This window comes from Hemiscyllium ocellatum, chromosome 31, assembly GCF_020745735.1.
Source record: "Hemiscyllium ocellatum isolate sHemOce1 chromosome 31, sHemOce1.pat.X.cur, whole genome shotgun sequence".
NCBI lineage: Eukaryota > Metazoa > Chordata > Chondrichthyes > Orectolobiformes > Hemiscylliidae > Hemiscyllium > Hemiscyllium ocellatum.
Genome location: NC_083431.1, coordinates 20,120,249 through 20,138,212, shown reverse-complemented (window position 1 = coordinate 20,138,212; position 17,964 = coordinate 20,120,249). Strand labels below are relative to the sequence as shown.

At 40.8% G+C, this 17,964-nt stretch overlaps 1 protein-coding gene across 2 annotated transcripts in view; it reads left to right on the top strand.

The window, feature by feature from the left end:
• LOC132830295 (coronin-6-like) overlaps positions 1-17,964 on the top strand; it is a 241,913-nt gene that overhangs the window by 217,475 nt on the left and 6,474 nt on the right. Inside the window, exons 6-9 of one of the 2 annotated variants that reach the window (XM_060847872.1) lie at positions 4,655-4,774; positions 9,619-9,723; positions 11,594-11,739; positions 17,449-17,506. In XM_060847872.1, coding sequence (XP_060703855.1) covers positions 4,655-4,774; positions 9,619-9,723; positions 11,594-11,739; positions 17,449-17,506 — 429 coding nt within the window. Of the gene's footprint in view, positions 1-4,654; positions 4,775-5,805; positions 5,926-9,618; positions 9,724-11,593; positions 11,740-17,448; positions 17,507-17,964 lie in introns of both variants that reach the window. The other variant, XM_060847871.1, reaches the window with a different exon arrangement.

Below are 17,964 nucleotides of genomic sequence, written 5' to 3'. Positions count from 1 at the left end.
CATGCAATTCTGGTCTCCTTCCTATCAAAAAGATGTTGTGAAACTTGAAAGAATTCAGAAAAGATTTATAAGGATGTTGCCAGGGTTGGAGGATTTGAGCTACAGGGAGAAGCTGAACAGGCTGGGGCTGTTTTCCATGGACCTTACAGATGTTTACAAAATCATGAGGGGCATGGATAGGATAAATAGACAAAGTCTTTTCCCTGAGGTGGGGGAGTCCAGAACTAGAGTGCTAGGTTTAGGGTGAGAGAGAAAAGATATAAAAGAGACCTAAGGGGCAACATTTTCACACAGAGGGTGGTACTTGTATGGAATGAGCTGTCAGAGGAAGTGATGGAGGCTGGTACAATTGCAGCATTTAAAAGGCATTTGGATGGGTATATGAATAGGAAGGGTTTGGAGGGACATGGGCCGGTGCTGGCAGGTGGTAGATTGGGTTGGGATATCTGGTCGGCATGGATGAGTTGGACTGAAGAATCTGTTTTCATGCTGTACTATGACTCTATTTCAAACCAAGTTGAATGTTCAAGTTGAAGAGCAGGGCTTGAAGCCTCAACTGCCTGACCTGGAGTTTTGAGCATTAAACAAGCTGACACTTGAGAGGGAGAAAAGACAACTAAGACACTGAGAAACCACATGTACAACAGTCCTTCATTCAGTGATGATGCTCTTAGATAATATCAAATACTGGTATTTCATTGTTTGAGCTACTAATGAGATAACATAGGGTGTTTGCGTGGGTGAACATTTACAGTTTGAGGCACAAATGCTCACATCTAAATATAATATTTGGACTTAAAATGTGATTCTTTTATGACTTTAGTTCAGAAGCTGATCATTTTTTTTCCAGGTGGTACAGATTAGTTTAATCATTTGTAAAATATCAGAAAAGCACTTGATTAAGAACTCTTCCGGATTCTCTGGGCAGTGACATTGGTGGTATATCATCATTGGCCTCTGGTATTTCCTGTGAGATTGTGGATTCTCATGAACAGAATGTGTTGGCAATGTTGTCACATGTTGTGACTGGAAGTATTCTTACCACCCACCCACCCCCTATTATATTTGGAATCTGAGAGAAGAGGAGGACTGTATTCCTCTTAAACATTTACAGGCGATATATTTTCCTTTGTGTGGGTGAGCAAATATCATCAGGCATGGAGTCAGGTACTTAGCTGAGGACATGGGGCACACCCTGCATGGACTTACACATATTTGGATTTTTGTCCTCAAAGCTTCCATTCATGCTGTTCTGAATACTAGTGATAAAAGTTATCTTTAGAGATGGTGCCAATTTTCAGTAATTAGCTCACTAGCGAAAATTAAATCATTATTTTGCCAAGAAATTTGCTAGTTCCGTATAATTTACACCCTGAGAAAGATTGTGCATTTGAAGATTAAAGATGAGGCATATTCATGACATAACACTAAATTGCAGAGTTTGTAGCTGGATTTAAGGGAGAAAAGAGTTGAAGGATAATGATAAGATGAAAGAAAATAGAGTGGGTGGGGGGAGGCATATGGCATAGGCAAGTTAGGCTGAATGGCCTATTTATATATTGTAAGTAAATTCTGTGGCTATGCAAGACCACTTTTGGAATACTGCATTCAGTTCTGATCTCCCTGCTATAGGAAAGATGTTGCTAAACTTGAAACAGTGCAGAAAAGATTAACAAGGATGTTGCTGGGATTGAAAGCTTTGAGCAATAGGGAGAGGCTGAATAGGCTGAGGCTATTTCACCTGAAGCGTCAGAGGCTGAGGAACCTTTTAGAGATTGATAAAATCAAGAGGAGCACAGATAACATGAATAGCCAAGGTCTTTCTTTCCCGAGATAGGGGAGTTCAAAACTAGAGGGCATAGGCTTAAGGTGAGGGAGGAAAGATTTAAGAGGGGTCTGACAGGTACCTTTTCCACGCAAGAATGGAATGCGCTGCTAGAGGAGGTTGTGGAGACTGGTACAATTATAACATTTAAAAGGGACCTGGATGGGTATATGAGTAGGAAAGATTTAGACGGATAAGGGCCAAAAGATGCAAACGGGACTGGATTAATTTAGGATATCTGGTTGGCATGGAGGAATTGCACTGATGGGTCTGTTTCCGTGCTGTATATCTTTATAACTCTATGTGATGTCTTAAAATGCTTTTCACATCATTCTTGCCTCTGTTGTTGTATAAAAACAAAATGCAGCAACAAATTTGTACACGGCAAACTTGGATAAACAGCAAAGTGATCACTAAATACACCGTTTGTGAGATACTGTTTGGGAATAAATTTTGGCCAGGACTCTCCCTTGCACATCTTTGAAATAATGCCATTGGGATTTTTAATGTTGTTCTGTAAGGAATGAAAGGTTCTCGGTTTAATAACTCACCTGAAAGATAGCAGTTTTGACATTCCCCCCACTCCCTCAGTTCTCAAATCCTGGAGTGCAACTTGAACCCAAAACTATGAACCGTGACTGATAAAACAAAATTATAAGTCTTTTTTTATGAAATACCACTCAAATCATTTAAATGGTAGGCAATCAGTATTGCTGGATTAATCCATGATACAAAATCATTGATGATGATGCTGAGAATAAATGGTTCTCTCGATAACTGCAAAACCAGTTGCTTCACATAGTTCTACTGTCTCTAAAGTGTTTCAATCCATGTCAGGTTTTGTTTTTGTTAATCATGAGGGTCTCATAGAAAAATTCTCTCTTCATTGCATCGCCTGTCAATGAAGTCTAAGTAAAAACAATGACTGCAGATGCTGAAAACCAGGTTCTGGAATAGAGCGGTGCTGGAAAAGCACAGCAGGTCAGGCAGCATCCGAGGAGCAGGAAAATTGACATTTTGGGCAAAAGCCCTTCATCAGGAATAGAGGCCTTTTGCCCGAAGTGTCAATTTTCCTGCTCCTTGGATGCTGCCTGAACTGCTGTGCTTTGCCAATGAAGTCTGTCAGGGCCTACATGTGGAAAAAACAGCACTGTTTCATCCTTTACCTTGATCAAGTAAGGTCAATAATTTGTAAAAACCTGATCTTTATTGAGAAATAATAAAGCAATGTTGTCAGTTGACCTGCTCGGAGATATATGATGGCAACTTGCCAACTACTCTCCTTCTGAGCTGTCTTCGGGATTACACCAGTCTAATTCAGGATGCCTAATTTCCCTTATCAAGAAGCCTTGCTTAAGTTCTGTATGGCTTTCTATCCATCTTACACACACACACACACACACACTCTTTCTCTCGGGATAAACTGAAGTCTTGTCATGGCTGAACTTCTTTAAACTCATCGCATTGTACTGAGAAACTTTAGCATCCTACACAAATAAGGTTAAAACTCATAAAACCCTGAATCTTACTTTGAATGAATGGGATTCAGCAGCACTGGTTTCCACCCAATTCTCTATGATCCCCATGAGGGACAACTCGAGTGTGACGACCGAAACCTCCCTTGGGTTATCCTCAAGTAGATATTTTCCGAGAATGCAAAAACCCAATGTTTCTCTTGCTAAGGATTTAGGAAACATGTCTTGGCTTATTAGTGTTTGTTCATGAAGGCTTTGTTCTCACACCTTTGAAATGTCTCCCAGCATTATCTGCCAATTTAATTCAGTGAATGTTGGTCTCATTAGTTTTTATTTTGGATCACTCATTCTTCAAATGTAAGCATCCCATGTAGATGGGAAAGGGGAGAATGCCCAGGCTTCAGTTCTTCCCACATGACTGCCTGCTAGTGAGAAGCTATTAGGAGAGATGCAATTGCAACCTGGTTAAGAACTCTTTATTCAACTTTGCCTGATCCAGCAGAAGACACTGTGGCAAATGCTGAGCCTGTATCCTACTTCTGATTGGTGTAATGCCTTAGTATTCCAGTACTGTTCTACTGGTAGAGGTGGATACAATTACAATATTTAAAAGGCATTTGGACAGTTGCATGAATAGGAAAGGGATATGGGCCAAATGCAAGCAAATGGACTATTGAGAACTTGGTTTGCACAGATGAGTTGGGACAAAGGGTCTGTTTCCATGCTATATGCCATTGACACGGCTGAACTTCTTTAAACTCATCGCATTGTACTAAGTAACTTTCGCATCCTTAACAAATAAGGACTCCTTCCTAAGAGATCGCTCATGTTAAAGCCACATGTCAGGTATTTCTACAATCACTGAGCAAGTGATTTGTTTTGTTTCTTTATCCATTTTAAAAAATTATTTAAAGCATGATTGAAACAAGTTCCCTTGATGATGTCAGGGAAACAGGCAGAAACAGAAATGTTGCTCAGGATTATTGATGTGCCCCGTATTTGTAAAAGTTGTATCTAGGATGTACTTAACCAGGCAATCAATACAGCAGGGTATGAGCTGTGTCTTTTATACTGACACAACTTGGGACACTCTACGATGCTTCAGGGTTCAGATTTTAAGAAGCAAAAATCCAAGTTGAGTCCATCTTTAGCAGGTGCTGTAGCTACTTCCGCATGTTAATTGAACATATTTTGCAGAAGGTTAATCTGGGCGAAGGAGTGATGAGATATTCTGTAAAATGAGTGCCTTCAGGATTGACATTATGCATGTTGTGTTGCTGTGACTGCATGTTTGTTTTTGTTTCCTCCGGAATGTGTTTTGCTCGTGCTGCTCTCTTCTAACCAACAAACTAAGGAAAAGAATAAAGCACACGAAGGTGCTCGCCCAATGAGGGCCATCTTTATGTCCAACGGTAAAATCTTCACCACGGGATTCAGCAAGATGAGTGAACGGCAGCTGGCACTCTGGGACCCGGTAGGAGGTCTTTTATCGTTGGCTGGTCAGTGTTGGGGAGGGGAGGGATTGCTGGCAACAGCCTGGTACACAACACAAGCAACGGACAAAGCCAAACACATTGAAACAATCAATGGGCAATAAATGGAGCTGAATATGATCAAATTTCTGAGTGGAATCCCTCATTTACTTTTAATTTCACCCCTAAGAAGGACACTTGGCATTGTGCATTTGTTGGTGAAATAGCACAAACATTCTGGTTTCTGATAGACCAGGGTGTGGCTTTGGTTGGTTTAATCCTTCCCATTTTTGCCTTTGCTGATCCACTATGTGACCTCTGCAGAATTCCTGATCTCTTTTCTCCACTCATCCCCCACTCAACCGATTCCCCACCTCCCAGTGGTGGAGGTTGCCAATAGGACATTTGCATCAATCTCTTGAAAACAATAAATCTCTGCCATACGTAACGACTAAGTAGTTACTCATTCCAGACGTGTTCTGTAGGTCATGCTTCTTATCGGTGGAATTGTTACTGAGAGTGTTTCTTCCTTCGCCTTAACCCGTGGCCTCTGATACAAGTTTGATTGTATTCAGCATTTATTTTGACAGGCTCCTCAAAACTGGGCTGTACCGTTAAAGAAACAAATTGAATAATTTGTTATCAGACCAGATAATTTTGCTCACAATGCTGTAAGAGTTCTGTGTTCTGTGCCAGCTGGACACCTTGCTAAGGACTGTTTCTACCTCAACCAGAATTCCTCCTCATGGAAAAAGCAATACAAACTGGCTAACTAATCCACAATGATAACCAATGCAGAGAAACACTTCCCCCGAAACATATTGGACTGGTATCAAAACGTGAGCTGGTATTCTTATTGTTGGCCAGGAGGAGGAGTTCTAGGGCTTTATGTCTCACAATGGGAATATTTGCTTCAGACTTCTGGAAGGTTTCAGGATTGAAAATGAATCCTTTGACTTCTGTCTGAAGTGAAGCTTCTCCAAATTGTTTACCGTTGTTCTCTTGTTGTTTTAATTATCACTTTCTTCCTCAGGAGAAACTGGCCCCCCATGAAGGCATGAGGCCGATGAGGGCAGTTTTTACACGGGAGGGCAACATCTTTACCACAGGATTCACCCGAATGAGTCAGAGGGAATTGGGGCTATGGGACCCGGTAGTATTCAATTACTGCAAAGGGTCCAGGCCAATGCGCATCATCCATTAGCAACCTCTTACTAGTAGGATTACTAATAAATACATCTGTTCACAATAGGCAATCTTTAAGGCAAGCAGCAAAAAAGGACAGATGTGGACATATATGATGGAAAATATTGAGAAATGATATTGATTAAACACCTATAGCCATACATTGTCTTTCTTATTTCAACCAAATCTTGGTTTGATATAAAAACCTAAAGAACTGCAGATGCTGTAAATCAGAAACAAAAACAGAAATTGCCAGAAAAGTTCAGCAAGTCTGGCAGCATCTGTGGATAGGAATCAGAGTTAATATTTTGCATTGAGCAACCCTTTCCCAGAATTGATGGTAGCTCGGAAAATGTTGGTTTGTGTGGTCGGTTAATATAGTATGGAGTAGATAAAAGAAAACTTAGAACCGGAAGGCACAGTGGGATAATCGATGTACCTTTCTAGTATATTCAGGAATGCAAATAGGCCAACTAATCCACTAAAAATGGTAACATTGCAGGATATTCATCAAAAGAAAATAGAGACAAATTTGGTAAAGTTGTGTTGGCTGTAAGAACAGCTGATTAGTGCTCGTGTGCTGCCGTAATGTACCTTTTTCCTGAAACATCTGCTGACTGTAGCTATTTATATTAAAATTGTCACCTTGACTATACAGAACCTGCAGAGCTCTAAACTCGAGAGCAGATCAATATTGTTATGCAGGTCCAGATTTGAACCCAGACCTCCTGGCTTATAGGCATGGACACTGTCGCTGTGCAACAAGGGCCCTTGAATTGTGGTACACCGCACTGGAAAGCGTCTGCCAAATTAACGTAACTTAGTGCTAATTTGGGACCGCTTTGTGTCGTCAAATTAAATAGAAGGTTTGCACACTGCCACTCATTAACATTGCTGGAATAAGCTATAACTAAAATGGTGTTAATCTGTTCCAGTCCAGTGCTCTCTCCTATGGTTGCTGCTTCCTGCAATTTGATTGGCATCATTTCATATAATGCGGTCCCATAGGCTTTAAGACCAAAAGTACTGCTTCATCTCTCTTTCCCCCAGTGAACAGTCATTTGCCAGTACAGGGTTCTCATAAACATGGTGTTTGATATTATTTCCGTTAGCCAGTCTTTCAAAGAAATTAAAAGTGTGGGATAACCCAGAAGCATTCTTAGATCAGAGCACACATTCCTTTTTGCTTCTAACCATATGAACAAATAAATCACTTCTGATGGACTATGCTGATTGAGATGATAATCAGATATTATTCATGGCGACTTGCTGCTATATGGATGATGCACAGGCCTGGTCTCTAGAGTGAAGTGTGGATTGCATGCATGTGCTTTTCTCAAAAAGGGGAAACAAGCACACAGGCATGATAGTAAAGTGACACAATGTGGCCTCTAACAAAAAGTGTCAAAATTCATTGTTTCACCTAAACCATGTGTGAGTGCAGTCAGTTGCAAACTAAAGAAAGCAGCCAGATTATTGACATGTTTTGTTTTCAAAACATATTAATGATTCAGTGGTTGGCATGCAGTCTTACAGAATTGGACTTTTGGTGTTCTCCAGCCCCTGAATTGCTAATCACCTTGAGAGAGGGAGTGAGTGCTCCTCACCCCTACTACCCCCAACCATCACCGCCACCCCTTCCCTCCCACTCCTCACCACCCCCTATGCCTCTCACTAAGATGGAGAGTGATCATCAGATCTGAGCTCCAACCTTCAATTCCATGCAACTCCTAGTTGATGGTGTCCAGTGTAAGGTGCTGGTAGGAGATTTGTCTGACCCCCTGACATTTCTGTGTCACTTCAGAAATAAGAAATTAAGTTCAAAGCTGCTTTATGTAAGGTTTAGGAAACACTTATCCAACTGATGAGGCAAGCAGTTTGATCACATTTAGATTTAAGTTTTATTGTCATGTATATTCATGTATTGGGTATAGCAGTACAGTGAAAAGTGTACAATGTCACCACACTTGGCACTACCTCGGGTACAAAATACCTAGGTACAAAATATTAAAGGAACAAACTGCGGATGGTATAAATAAAAACAGAAATTGCTGGAAAAGCTCAGCAGGTCTGGCAGCATCCGTGGAGAGAAATCAGAGTTAATGTTTGGAGCCCGGTGACCCTTCCTCAGACAAAATCTTAGTCGTAGAAGTAGAAAAATATTAAAAAGTTAAAAACTACAGTCTTCTTAGTATAAAAGAAGAGAAATAAAGAAATTAAAATGTCAATCATAGCAGTCCTTTCTCAAGTTATAGGCCTCCAGATGCTCCAAGCTGGGCTCTCCCCAAGAGGGCTCGCTCTCCGCTATACCAAGTGGTTTCCTGTCAAGTTACTCAGTTATTTCCCATCGTGACTAACATTCTTTGAAAGACTATCCTTTTTTTTTAAAGAAATTGAAACACTTGACATGAAAGAGCTCAGAACACAATATGATGTAAAGCATGGTATTAGCGCTATCAATACAGTGCACTGTTAGCGCACATATGCTAATTGCCATTGTCAAGGGATCTCCATTCAAATCTTGATCCACTTTGAACTATCTTAAATAAGGAGGCATTTACCAGAGAACCTCACAGTGAGAGGGGAAGGAAAATGGGAGATGTGTGTAATGGATGGATAAAAGCTGCCACGATCTAGTTACAACTACAGAGGAAGGTGGCAGTTGGCAATTCATGGCATTCTGGGAGAAGAGGTCAGGAAGCCATCTGTCAGTGAATAGCCCAGTAAGTTGAAGAAAACAAAAGAATGACACTGAAGTGAAGGAGGTGATTAAGCCTGATAAATCCAGCTTGAAACTAGCCTGCTAGCCTCTTAAACCCAATGGAATTCCCTCCACTTGATTGCATCAGTTAGTGACTGTGCTCGACAAAACCAAGTGAGAGGTTTTTCAGGCCCTGCAGCTGAGCTCCTCAGTGTGTAAACACTGAATTTCCTGGTGTAGCACCTCACCTGCCAAGACTGTCTCATCTTATCCCATCCCAATTTATTTTAATGAATGAGAAAGTGACAGGGAGTAGTTACCCTCTGATTGAAATTGGGCTCATGGTGGGTGAAGCTCATGTCCTTTAGGGAAGAAAGCCTCCCATCCTTTATTTGATCTGGTCTACATTGTCATTCCAGACCCACAACAATGTGGTCGACTCTCAGCTGCCCTCTGGGCAATTAGGGATGGGCAAGAAATGCTGGCCTGGCCAGCAACATGCACACCCTGCGAACCAATAACAAAGAAAAGCTCTGCAATAGGAATGTGCATGGCATAACACCAACCCTCACCATGACATAAGGCCGATAGCCCTGGAGCCAGGTCCAGCTTCAATTCCAAATAATTCCCTACACCGGATTACTGTAGGTGATGAGGAGAAGCTGCTTCCAAGTAAGACCATAATTACAGTGAACCCTCATGATGGCAGCCTTCTAACTTGCTTGTACCTGTGCGCTGTGTCAAAATCATGACAAATTATTTCTTTACACTATCAGATGTAGAAAAGGTTGTTGTATCCACTAAGTAGCACAAAAGTGTTGCCCACAGTGCCCCTCCTGATCCACATTGCTTGTTGTGTTGAGAACAGTTTATCTCACTAACATGTTGCATGTAGCAGTGGGGCAATCAGCTTGGACAGAGTTTAAAATTTACTGTATTTCCTCCACTTCCTCCCTGTAGAAAAACTTTGATGAACCAATAGCACTTCAGGAAATGGACACCAGTAATGGAGTACTTCTGCCATTTTATGATCCAGACTCCAATATAGTGTATCTCTGTGGAAAGGTGAGAGTTAATTGATATGGTTATAGTTCATTTTAACAGCTTGTTATAAACAATCCATCAAACAGATTAGGTGATTATCCCTCTCGTAGCTGTTTGTGAAATCTTGCCCAGTGTGAAGATGTTGCCGTAAAAAAAAATTTACATCTCTGCACCTGTTGATGACCATGGGACAGACCAAAGTGCTTTAATATCAATGAAGTTTTGTTGAAGTTGTCTCAAGCTCCTCCTAGTCATTAGCATTAGTACTGTCATGTTTGAAGGAAAGTTTCAGATTGTCTTTGAAACATTTTCTTCATCCTCCTCTAAAATATTGATCATTTGGAATTTGAGAAAACAGGATTCGATGCAGGGGACAGTTTTTTTCAGCCATTCAGACATGTGTCCAATATCCAATAACAATAACTTGTCCAACAGCTACCAATCACCATGTCTTAATGGTGAGGCAGAGTATTGGCAGAGAAGGAAGCAAATCCCGGACTTTGGATCCCACTGCCTTGTGAAGCGATTACTCCATGTGCCCAAAGATGAGAGTTGTGTATTGCCTTATTCAATCAGATGAAGACCTATGGCAAAAACTCACAACCCTCTGTAGATATCATGATCAAATTGGGGGCCAGCTGAGGACAGTGTTTTAAAAAACGTAATCACTGTTGTGTTAAAGGAAAGATAAATATATGTAGGTAAGAACAGTCATGGCATTTCAAGCTGATTTATTGTCTAAAAAAAACTGAGTCCTTTCCAAAGGTGTGTTACAGCCATACTTCAGATTACTGCTGTTTGAAAGTGCTAGTTCTCTCTATAACCTTGCAAAAGTACTTCTTTTCAAAAAAGCAGTTGCCTTCATAATAAATATTTTTTGGTAACATTTCTGAATTAGCCTAATGATTTGCTATCCATTAACATGTTGCCCGTGTAGGATATTCCCACAACGGAAGTGGCCCTGAAACAAGTTAAAGTTTTGTAAATCCTCCTCGAGTGCTGTTACCTCCTTGTATTCCACTCTATTATTCTAATGGGCATGCTGATGGATCTTTACAACCATGTCAAGTTGTTATTCTGTAGACCAGCATTTATTTTTGTTCTGTTAATAATTTCATGTTCCTTTCACCATATATATTGTTTAATATTGTATATCAGAATTGATTCATAGTATTAGATAGCAAGAGTTTCCATAAATATAAATAATGATGACTGATCTTGCCTCAGCCATCCAGAAGAACCTAGTTTCTTCATCACAGCAACCAACCATGCTTTAAATTGATCTCAAAATTGTGATCCAACATTCCCACTTACAACTCAATTCCTCATATTATTTTCATTTTCTTCCTCATGTCTCATTTTAATAAACAATGTTTGTACTTTCTTACGTTGATATGCAGTGCTTTGTCATTAAGGTTATGGTGTGGTTGCGATAGATACACTTTACTGTTAACAAGAGAAAAGATCCACTAAGGTTTTAACTAAAGCAAACAGTTCTATAGAACATAGAAAAATACAGCGCAGTACAGGCCCTTTGGCCCTCGATGTTGCGCCGATCCGAGCCCACCTAACCTACACTAGCCCACTATCCTCCATATGCCTATCCAATGCCCATAAAGAGGGAGAGTCCACCACTGCTACTGGCAGGGCATTCCATGAACTCACGACTCTTCTTGCTTCCAGTCTGGATCTACTGGCAGTCAAGGAAAAGTTAACAGTGAATTTTTTTTCTATTGTGCTCTCATTCTGCACTAAGTCTTGGGATGTTCATTAGATGGTGAAGTTTGCCACAACAAAACCACTTCACATATTTGGGAAAAGTAAGATTCTTGTTTAGTTTGGTCCAGTTTTCTAACTTCCTTTTTGAAGACTGATTTCTTTTTGTGCACAGGGTGATAGCAGTATTCGATATTTTGAAATCACAGAAGAAGCTCCATATGTTCATTACATTAGCACATTCAGCAGTAAGGAGCCACAGAGGGGAATGGGTTTCATGACAAAGAGAGGCCTGGATGTCAGCAGATGTGAAATTGCAAGGTGAGTGGTCAGTGTTTGTTTAATAATGGACTTAGAGGCAAGTTAGCCAGATTATAACTGGATGCATTGTCTTCAGTGGTCTGCAATCAGTAGAATAACACACTAGCTTGGATGCATGATGACAGGATGAACTGTGCTGTTTTGTGATCTGCACAAAATAAATGCCACTCATCACTGTCCATGTTGTTTTGAAGTATTGTGGCATTTTTCATTAATTTTATCCATTAAGTTCATTCATAATGAACCAAAAGAAACCCTGTGGTTATGAATTGCTTTCTGCTGAGAAAAGTCAACAAAAACAAGTTGCACTTCAAGTGAAACTTGATATTATTAAACATTTCAAAACAGATAAATGTGCACCAGATAGAACTCCTGACTAGCCAGTGACAATGGTGAGAACAATTATTAAAAACACTGATAAACTGAAATAATTTGAAAGGTTAACAACTCCTTTGTCTGCAGTTTGATTATGTAGAGATAATCTGGGTTGAATTATGTGACATGGAAAGACTGCTTATCATTTAGATTGAACATCAAGCTTGACCAGATATGTCTCTTAGGCAATGCTTATTCAAGGAGAGGTGAGGGACTTTGTATGATGATCTTAAAGAAGCTGTGATCAACATAGAATCTTCTAATGCTAGTGGTGGCTGACCCACAAGGTATACATTAAAGTGCTAACCTGCATAACAATGGTTCAAACATGCACAAAAGTGCTGAATTCCAGAGGTGAGGTGAGAGTGACAACCCTTGACATCAAGGCTGCATCCAACCAAGTGCAGCATCAAGGAACCCAGCAAAACTGGAATCTGTGGGTATTGGAGTAAGCTGTCCAGTGGTTGGAGTCATACCTGACACATTGGAAGATGGTTATGGTAGGTAGATGTCAGCTATCTCAGCTCCAGGACATCTCTGCAGGAGTTCGTCAGAGTAGTGGCCTAGACACAACCATTTTCAGCTGCTTCATCAATGACCTTCCCTCCACTGTCAGGTCAGAAATGAGGTTGGTAGCTGATTATTGCACAATGTTCAGCACCGTTCATGATTCCTCAGATACTGAAGCACTCTGTGCTCAAATGTAACAAGATCTGGACAATAACCAGGCTGTAACATTCGTGCCACACAAATGCCAAGTTATGACCATCACTAATAAGAGACAATCTTGACGTTCAATGGTATTACCATCACTGAATCCCACACTGTCAACATCCTGGGGCTTACCATTGACCAGATACTAAACTGGACTCACCACATAAACACAGTGGTTTTGAGAACAGGTCAGAGACTAGGAATACTGTGGTGACTAATTCACCTCCTGACTCCCTCAGCCTGTCAATCATTTATAAGGCTCAAGTTAGGAGTGTGATGGAATACTCGCCACTTGCCTGGATGAGTGCGGCTCCAACAATGCTCAAGACCCAAACGCCTTCCTCACTCTCCTATCTATCTGCAAATCTACCTTCAAGGAGCTATGAATCTGCACTTCAAGGTCTCTTTATTCAGCCACACTCCCTAGGACATTACCATTAAGTGTATAAGTCCTGCTAACATTTGCTTTCCCAAAATGCAGCACCTCGCATTTATCCAAATTAAACTCTATCTGCCATTTCTCAGCCCATTGGCCTGTCTCATCAAGATCCCATTGTAATCTGAGGTAACCTTCTTCACTGTCCACTACATCTCCAATTTTGGTGTCATCTGCAAACTTACTAACGCTACCGCTCATGCTCACATCCAAATCATTTATATAAATTATGAAAAGTAGTTGTCCCAGCACTGATCCTTGTGGCACTCTACTGGTCACAGGCCTCCAGTCTGAAAAACAACTCTCCACCACCACCCTCTGTCTTCTACCTTTGAGCCAGTTCTGTATCCAAATTGCTAGTTATCCCTGTATTCCCTGAGATCTAACCTTGCTAATCAGTCTCCCAGGGGGAACCTTGTTGAATGCCTTACTGAAGTCCATATAGATCACATCTACTGCCCTGCCCTCATCAACCTCTTTGTTACTTCTTCAAAGAGCTCAATCAAGTTTGTGAGACATGATTTCCCACGCACAAAGCCATGTTGACCATCCCTAATCAGTCCTTGCCTTTCTATGTACATCCTGTCCCTCAGGATTCCCTCCAATAACTTGCCTACCATCAACGTCAGGCTCACTGGTCTATAGTTCCTGGCTTGTCCTTACTACCCTTCTTAAACAGTGGTACCACATTAGCCAAGCTGCAGTCTTCTGGCACCTCACCTGTGGCTATCGATGATACAACTATCTCAGCAAGGGGCCCAGCAATCACTTCCCTAGCTTCCCACTGAGTTCTAGGTTACACCTGATTTGGGAGGCTATGTTGCAGCTATACAGGACATTGGTTAGGCCACTTTTGGAATACTGCTTGCAGATCTGATCTCCTTCCTATCAGAAGGATGTTGTTAAACTTGAAAGGGTTCAGAAAAGATTTACAAGGATGTTGCCATGGTTGGAGGATTTGAGCTAGAGAGAGATGTTGAATTGGCTGGGGCTGTTTTCCCTGGAGTGTCGGAGGCTGAGGGGTGACCTTATAGGGATGTATAAAATCATGAGGGGCATGGATAGGATAAATAGACAAAGTCGCTTCCCTGGGTCCAGAACTTGAGGGCATAGGTTTAGGGTGAGAGGGGATAGATCTAAAACAGACCTCGGGGCATCTTTTTCACGCAGAGGGTGGTGTGTGTGTGTGTGTGTGTGTGTGTGTGTGTGTGTGGAATGAGCTGCCACAGGAAGTGGCGGAGGCTAGTACAACTGCAACATTTAAAAGGCATTTGGATGGGGTTTATGAATAGGAAGGGTTTGGAGGGATATGGGCCGGATGCTGGCAGGTGGGACTAGATTGGGTGGGATATCTGGTCGGCATGGACAAGTTGGAGCGAAGGGCCTGTTTCCATGCTGTACATCTCTATGATGCTATGACAGTAAGAAGCTTGACACCATCCAGGACAAAGCAGCCCACTTGATTCGTACCATATCCACAAACATCCACTCCCTCCACCACCGATGCTCAATAGCAGCAGTGTGTACTATCTACAAGATGCACTGCAGAAATTCACCAAAGATCCTCAGACAGCACCTTCCAAACCCATGACCACTTCCTTCTCAAAGGACAAGGGCAGCAGACACATGGGAATGCCACCACTTTCAAGTTCCCCTCCAAGCTACTCATTATCCTGATCTAGAACTATATTGCTTTCACTATCGCTGGGTCAAAATCCTGGAATCCCCTCCCCAAGGGCATTGTGGATCAACCCACAGCAGGTAGACTGCAGCGATTCCAGAAGGCAGCTCACTACTACCTTCTCAAGGACAAGTAGGGCAATAAATGCTGGCCAGCCAGCAATGTCCACATCCCACAAACAAATGAAAGAAAATTGTTGTAAGTAGGGAAATCCTTAGTGTGATGATAATCTAACTATTTGTATGGAAAAGCACACTTCAAAAACCTTCTTCAAGAATGTAGCCATATTTTATATAATTTCTGTGGTTTGCAAAATGTCATCTTTTCTAGGAACCAATTAATTCCACTCCACAAGTGCTTCTGGCACATTGGAAAGTTTGAGCTATGATAAAACACAATCCAAATGTGATTATTATAATTCTATTATGGTTTCAATTCTAAACTAAAATTAGAGTATTCATTCTGGTCATTCAGAGATGAAATAAACTCTCTAAGAATGTAATCTTTGAAGGCAAGTAAATTGTAATTCAGTAGCATGATATGCTAGACCTTATAGATGTCGGTCACATGGGTGCAGAAAGCAAGAGATTGGTGCATGAATTCATGTACTGAGCCAGCATTAATAAGGACATTGATCAACTGGTCAGGTTGTATGAAACATGTCAATTCCACCATCCTTAACAATCTCCTTCCACATGAGATTCCTTCTGAGCTATGTTGTAAGATTGTGACTGATATTTATTCTGTCCAAGAACGTTACTACATATTGGTGATGGATTATTTCACCAAATTTCCTTTTGTCAGACAAATCAAAGATGCAACCAGTGCAATGGCTGTTGATGCATTCATTATGTTTGGTGTACTTTACCAAATTATACCTGACAATGATCCAGAGAACATTTCCAAGCTGGGATATTCAACATATTACCTTTTTTACTCAATGCCCTCTATCAGATAGTCTTGCTGAATGCACTGTTACATTGTAAAGTCCATGACCACTAAATATAGAGCAACTTCCTGAGATATTTGGATAGCAATGTTAAATCTACCTGCTACCCCTTCGGGTAATGGTTTTCCCTCAGTGACAGTGTCTGGGAGGCAGATTCACACACCCAACCACATGTACATGATGCATTGTTGAAAAGAAAGGACAAAATCTTAGAAGAGAACAATACATTATAAATGGCATCAGTAGTTGGTTTCAAAGACTGTACATCTGCTATTAATAAAGAGCAAAAATTTTATATCAACCATAGTGCAATAATGGCACAACAATTATAAATCCTGCAATGTGAAGGTGCAATTCACAGGTAATGATAACAATACAAACTATTGTTATCAGTCCTACTGAGGAATCTGTTAAATCCACTCCTCCAAAATAGTCATAGAAAGTCTTGAAGCCCCTCTAATGACATGTCTCAGTCAGATTGCGTTTAAGAGACTGAACTGGGAAGGGTGTGTTTCTATCCCTGTTCTAGGTCAGCTAAGTAATATTGCATAACTTCAGGTATATGTTTTTGCAGTTGTGGGAAACCTAAATGTGAGTGAAGATGGTGAGTTGATGGATGAAAGCATTAAGGAACACTTAAGTGGACTGTCAAAACAAGGGGACACAAATATTGATAAACTTTGAATCTGCTCAAATGGCTGCTCAACTCTTTATCAGTGTTTGCCCAAACAGGACAGGCAGAAGTGAAAGAATAGACAAGCAAAACAAAAATGAATGGGAAGCAAAATCCAAAGTGCAAGCATTGATTCTGTATCAGACAGTCCAACACCTGATATACATTGTAACGGCTGAGGTGGAAGTAGGAACCTCTTGGAACACAATGGTAGCATCCCTACCTCTGGGCCAGGTAGTCCGGGTTCAAGCTCCATCTGCTGCAGAGGTGTGCAGTAACATCTGTGAACAGGTTGATTTGAAAATATCTAGAAGTAGGATTGCATAAAGTGCAACTCCTGGGCACCATCCTGATAAATTACAAGAAGAATTGAAGATAGTTAAGAAATGGTTGAAACTTTCCTACCTGTATATTACCATGTTTCTTCTTTACCTTCCAGTACACGTAATATTGCCAGTATTCTATGTTGCACATTTCAAATCAATTCAGTTAGAGTTTGGCACCTGCAGCATTGAACTTTTTCCTTGTTCAAGTTCCGTATTCCCACAGTTTCTGGTGCCAATCGCAAGAATACCCCACAACTATAAGAATACAGCTCACCTTCCAACCCTGCCTAATTGAAAATCATGTGGACATGATAGAAAAATTTAGGTTTTGATATTTTGGAAAACTACAGACGTTTTGAACAGTCAAAAGGTTTACATAATCATCACAGAACAGTTGGAAGTTCAGCATTGTAGTTTTTACACTCAGCTGAACCCTTTCCATTTCCCTCTCCCAATTATTCATCTAAAATACAGCAGTTGTGACAAAACCCATTTTGTATTGCAGCTTCTTGGTTTGCTAATGGTATCTGATTTATTAAACTTGTTTATTTCTAGGTTTTTCAAGTTACATGAACGGAAATGTGAACCGATTACAATGACAGTGCCTCGCAAGGTCAGTGCAGTAGAAGAGCCCACTATATAAATAAACAACAGCGACAGTGAGGAAAATGAAAAAGATGCATTCAATTTTTGAAAAATACAATCTTTCTGATTTGTTGAATGGTCAAGTTTTAGATATTTTGAAGCTAAAATTGATTCATACTTACTTAAAGAAAATCCTCACAGTTTTCATCTAAGTAATTGTTAAAGGTAAGGGTAAAGTCACCATAGTCTTATCAGAGGTTGCTTTCTCATCAGAGACAGATGACTGGTGGTAGTTTAACCCGAGAGTCACCAAATCTCAGGCAAAGGGGGAGGATGAGAAGGAAGGTCCTGCATAGGAACCTCAGCCAGTGCTGGAATTGAACCCATGCTGTTGGCATCACTCTGCATTGCAAACCAGCTGTCAAGCCACTGAGCTAACCAATCTCAGAAGTCATTACTCTATAAAGGTTGATTAATATACAGGAA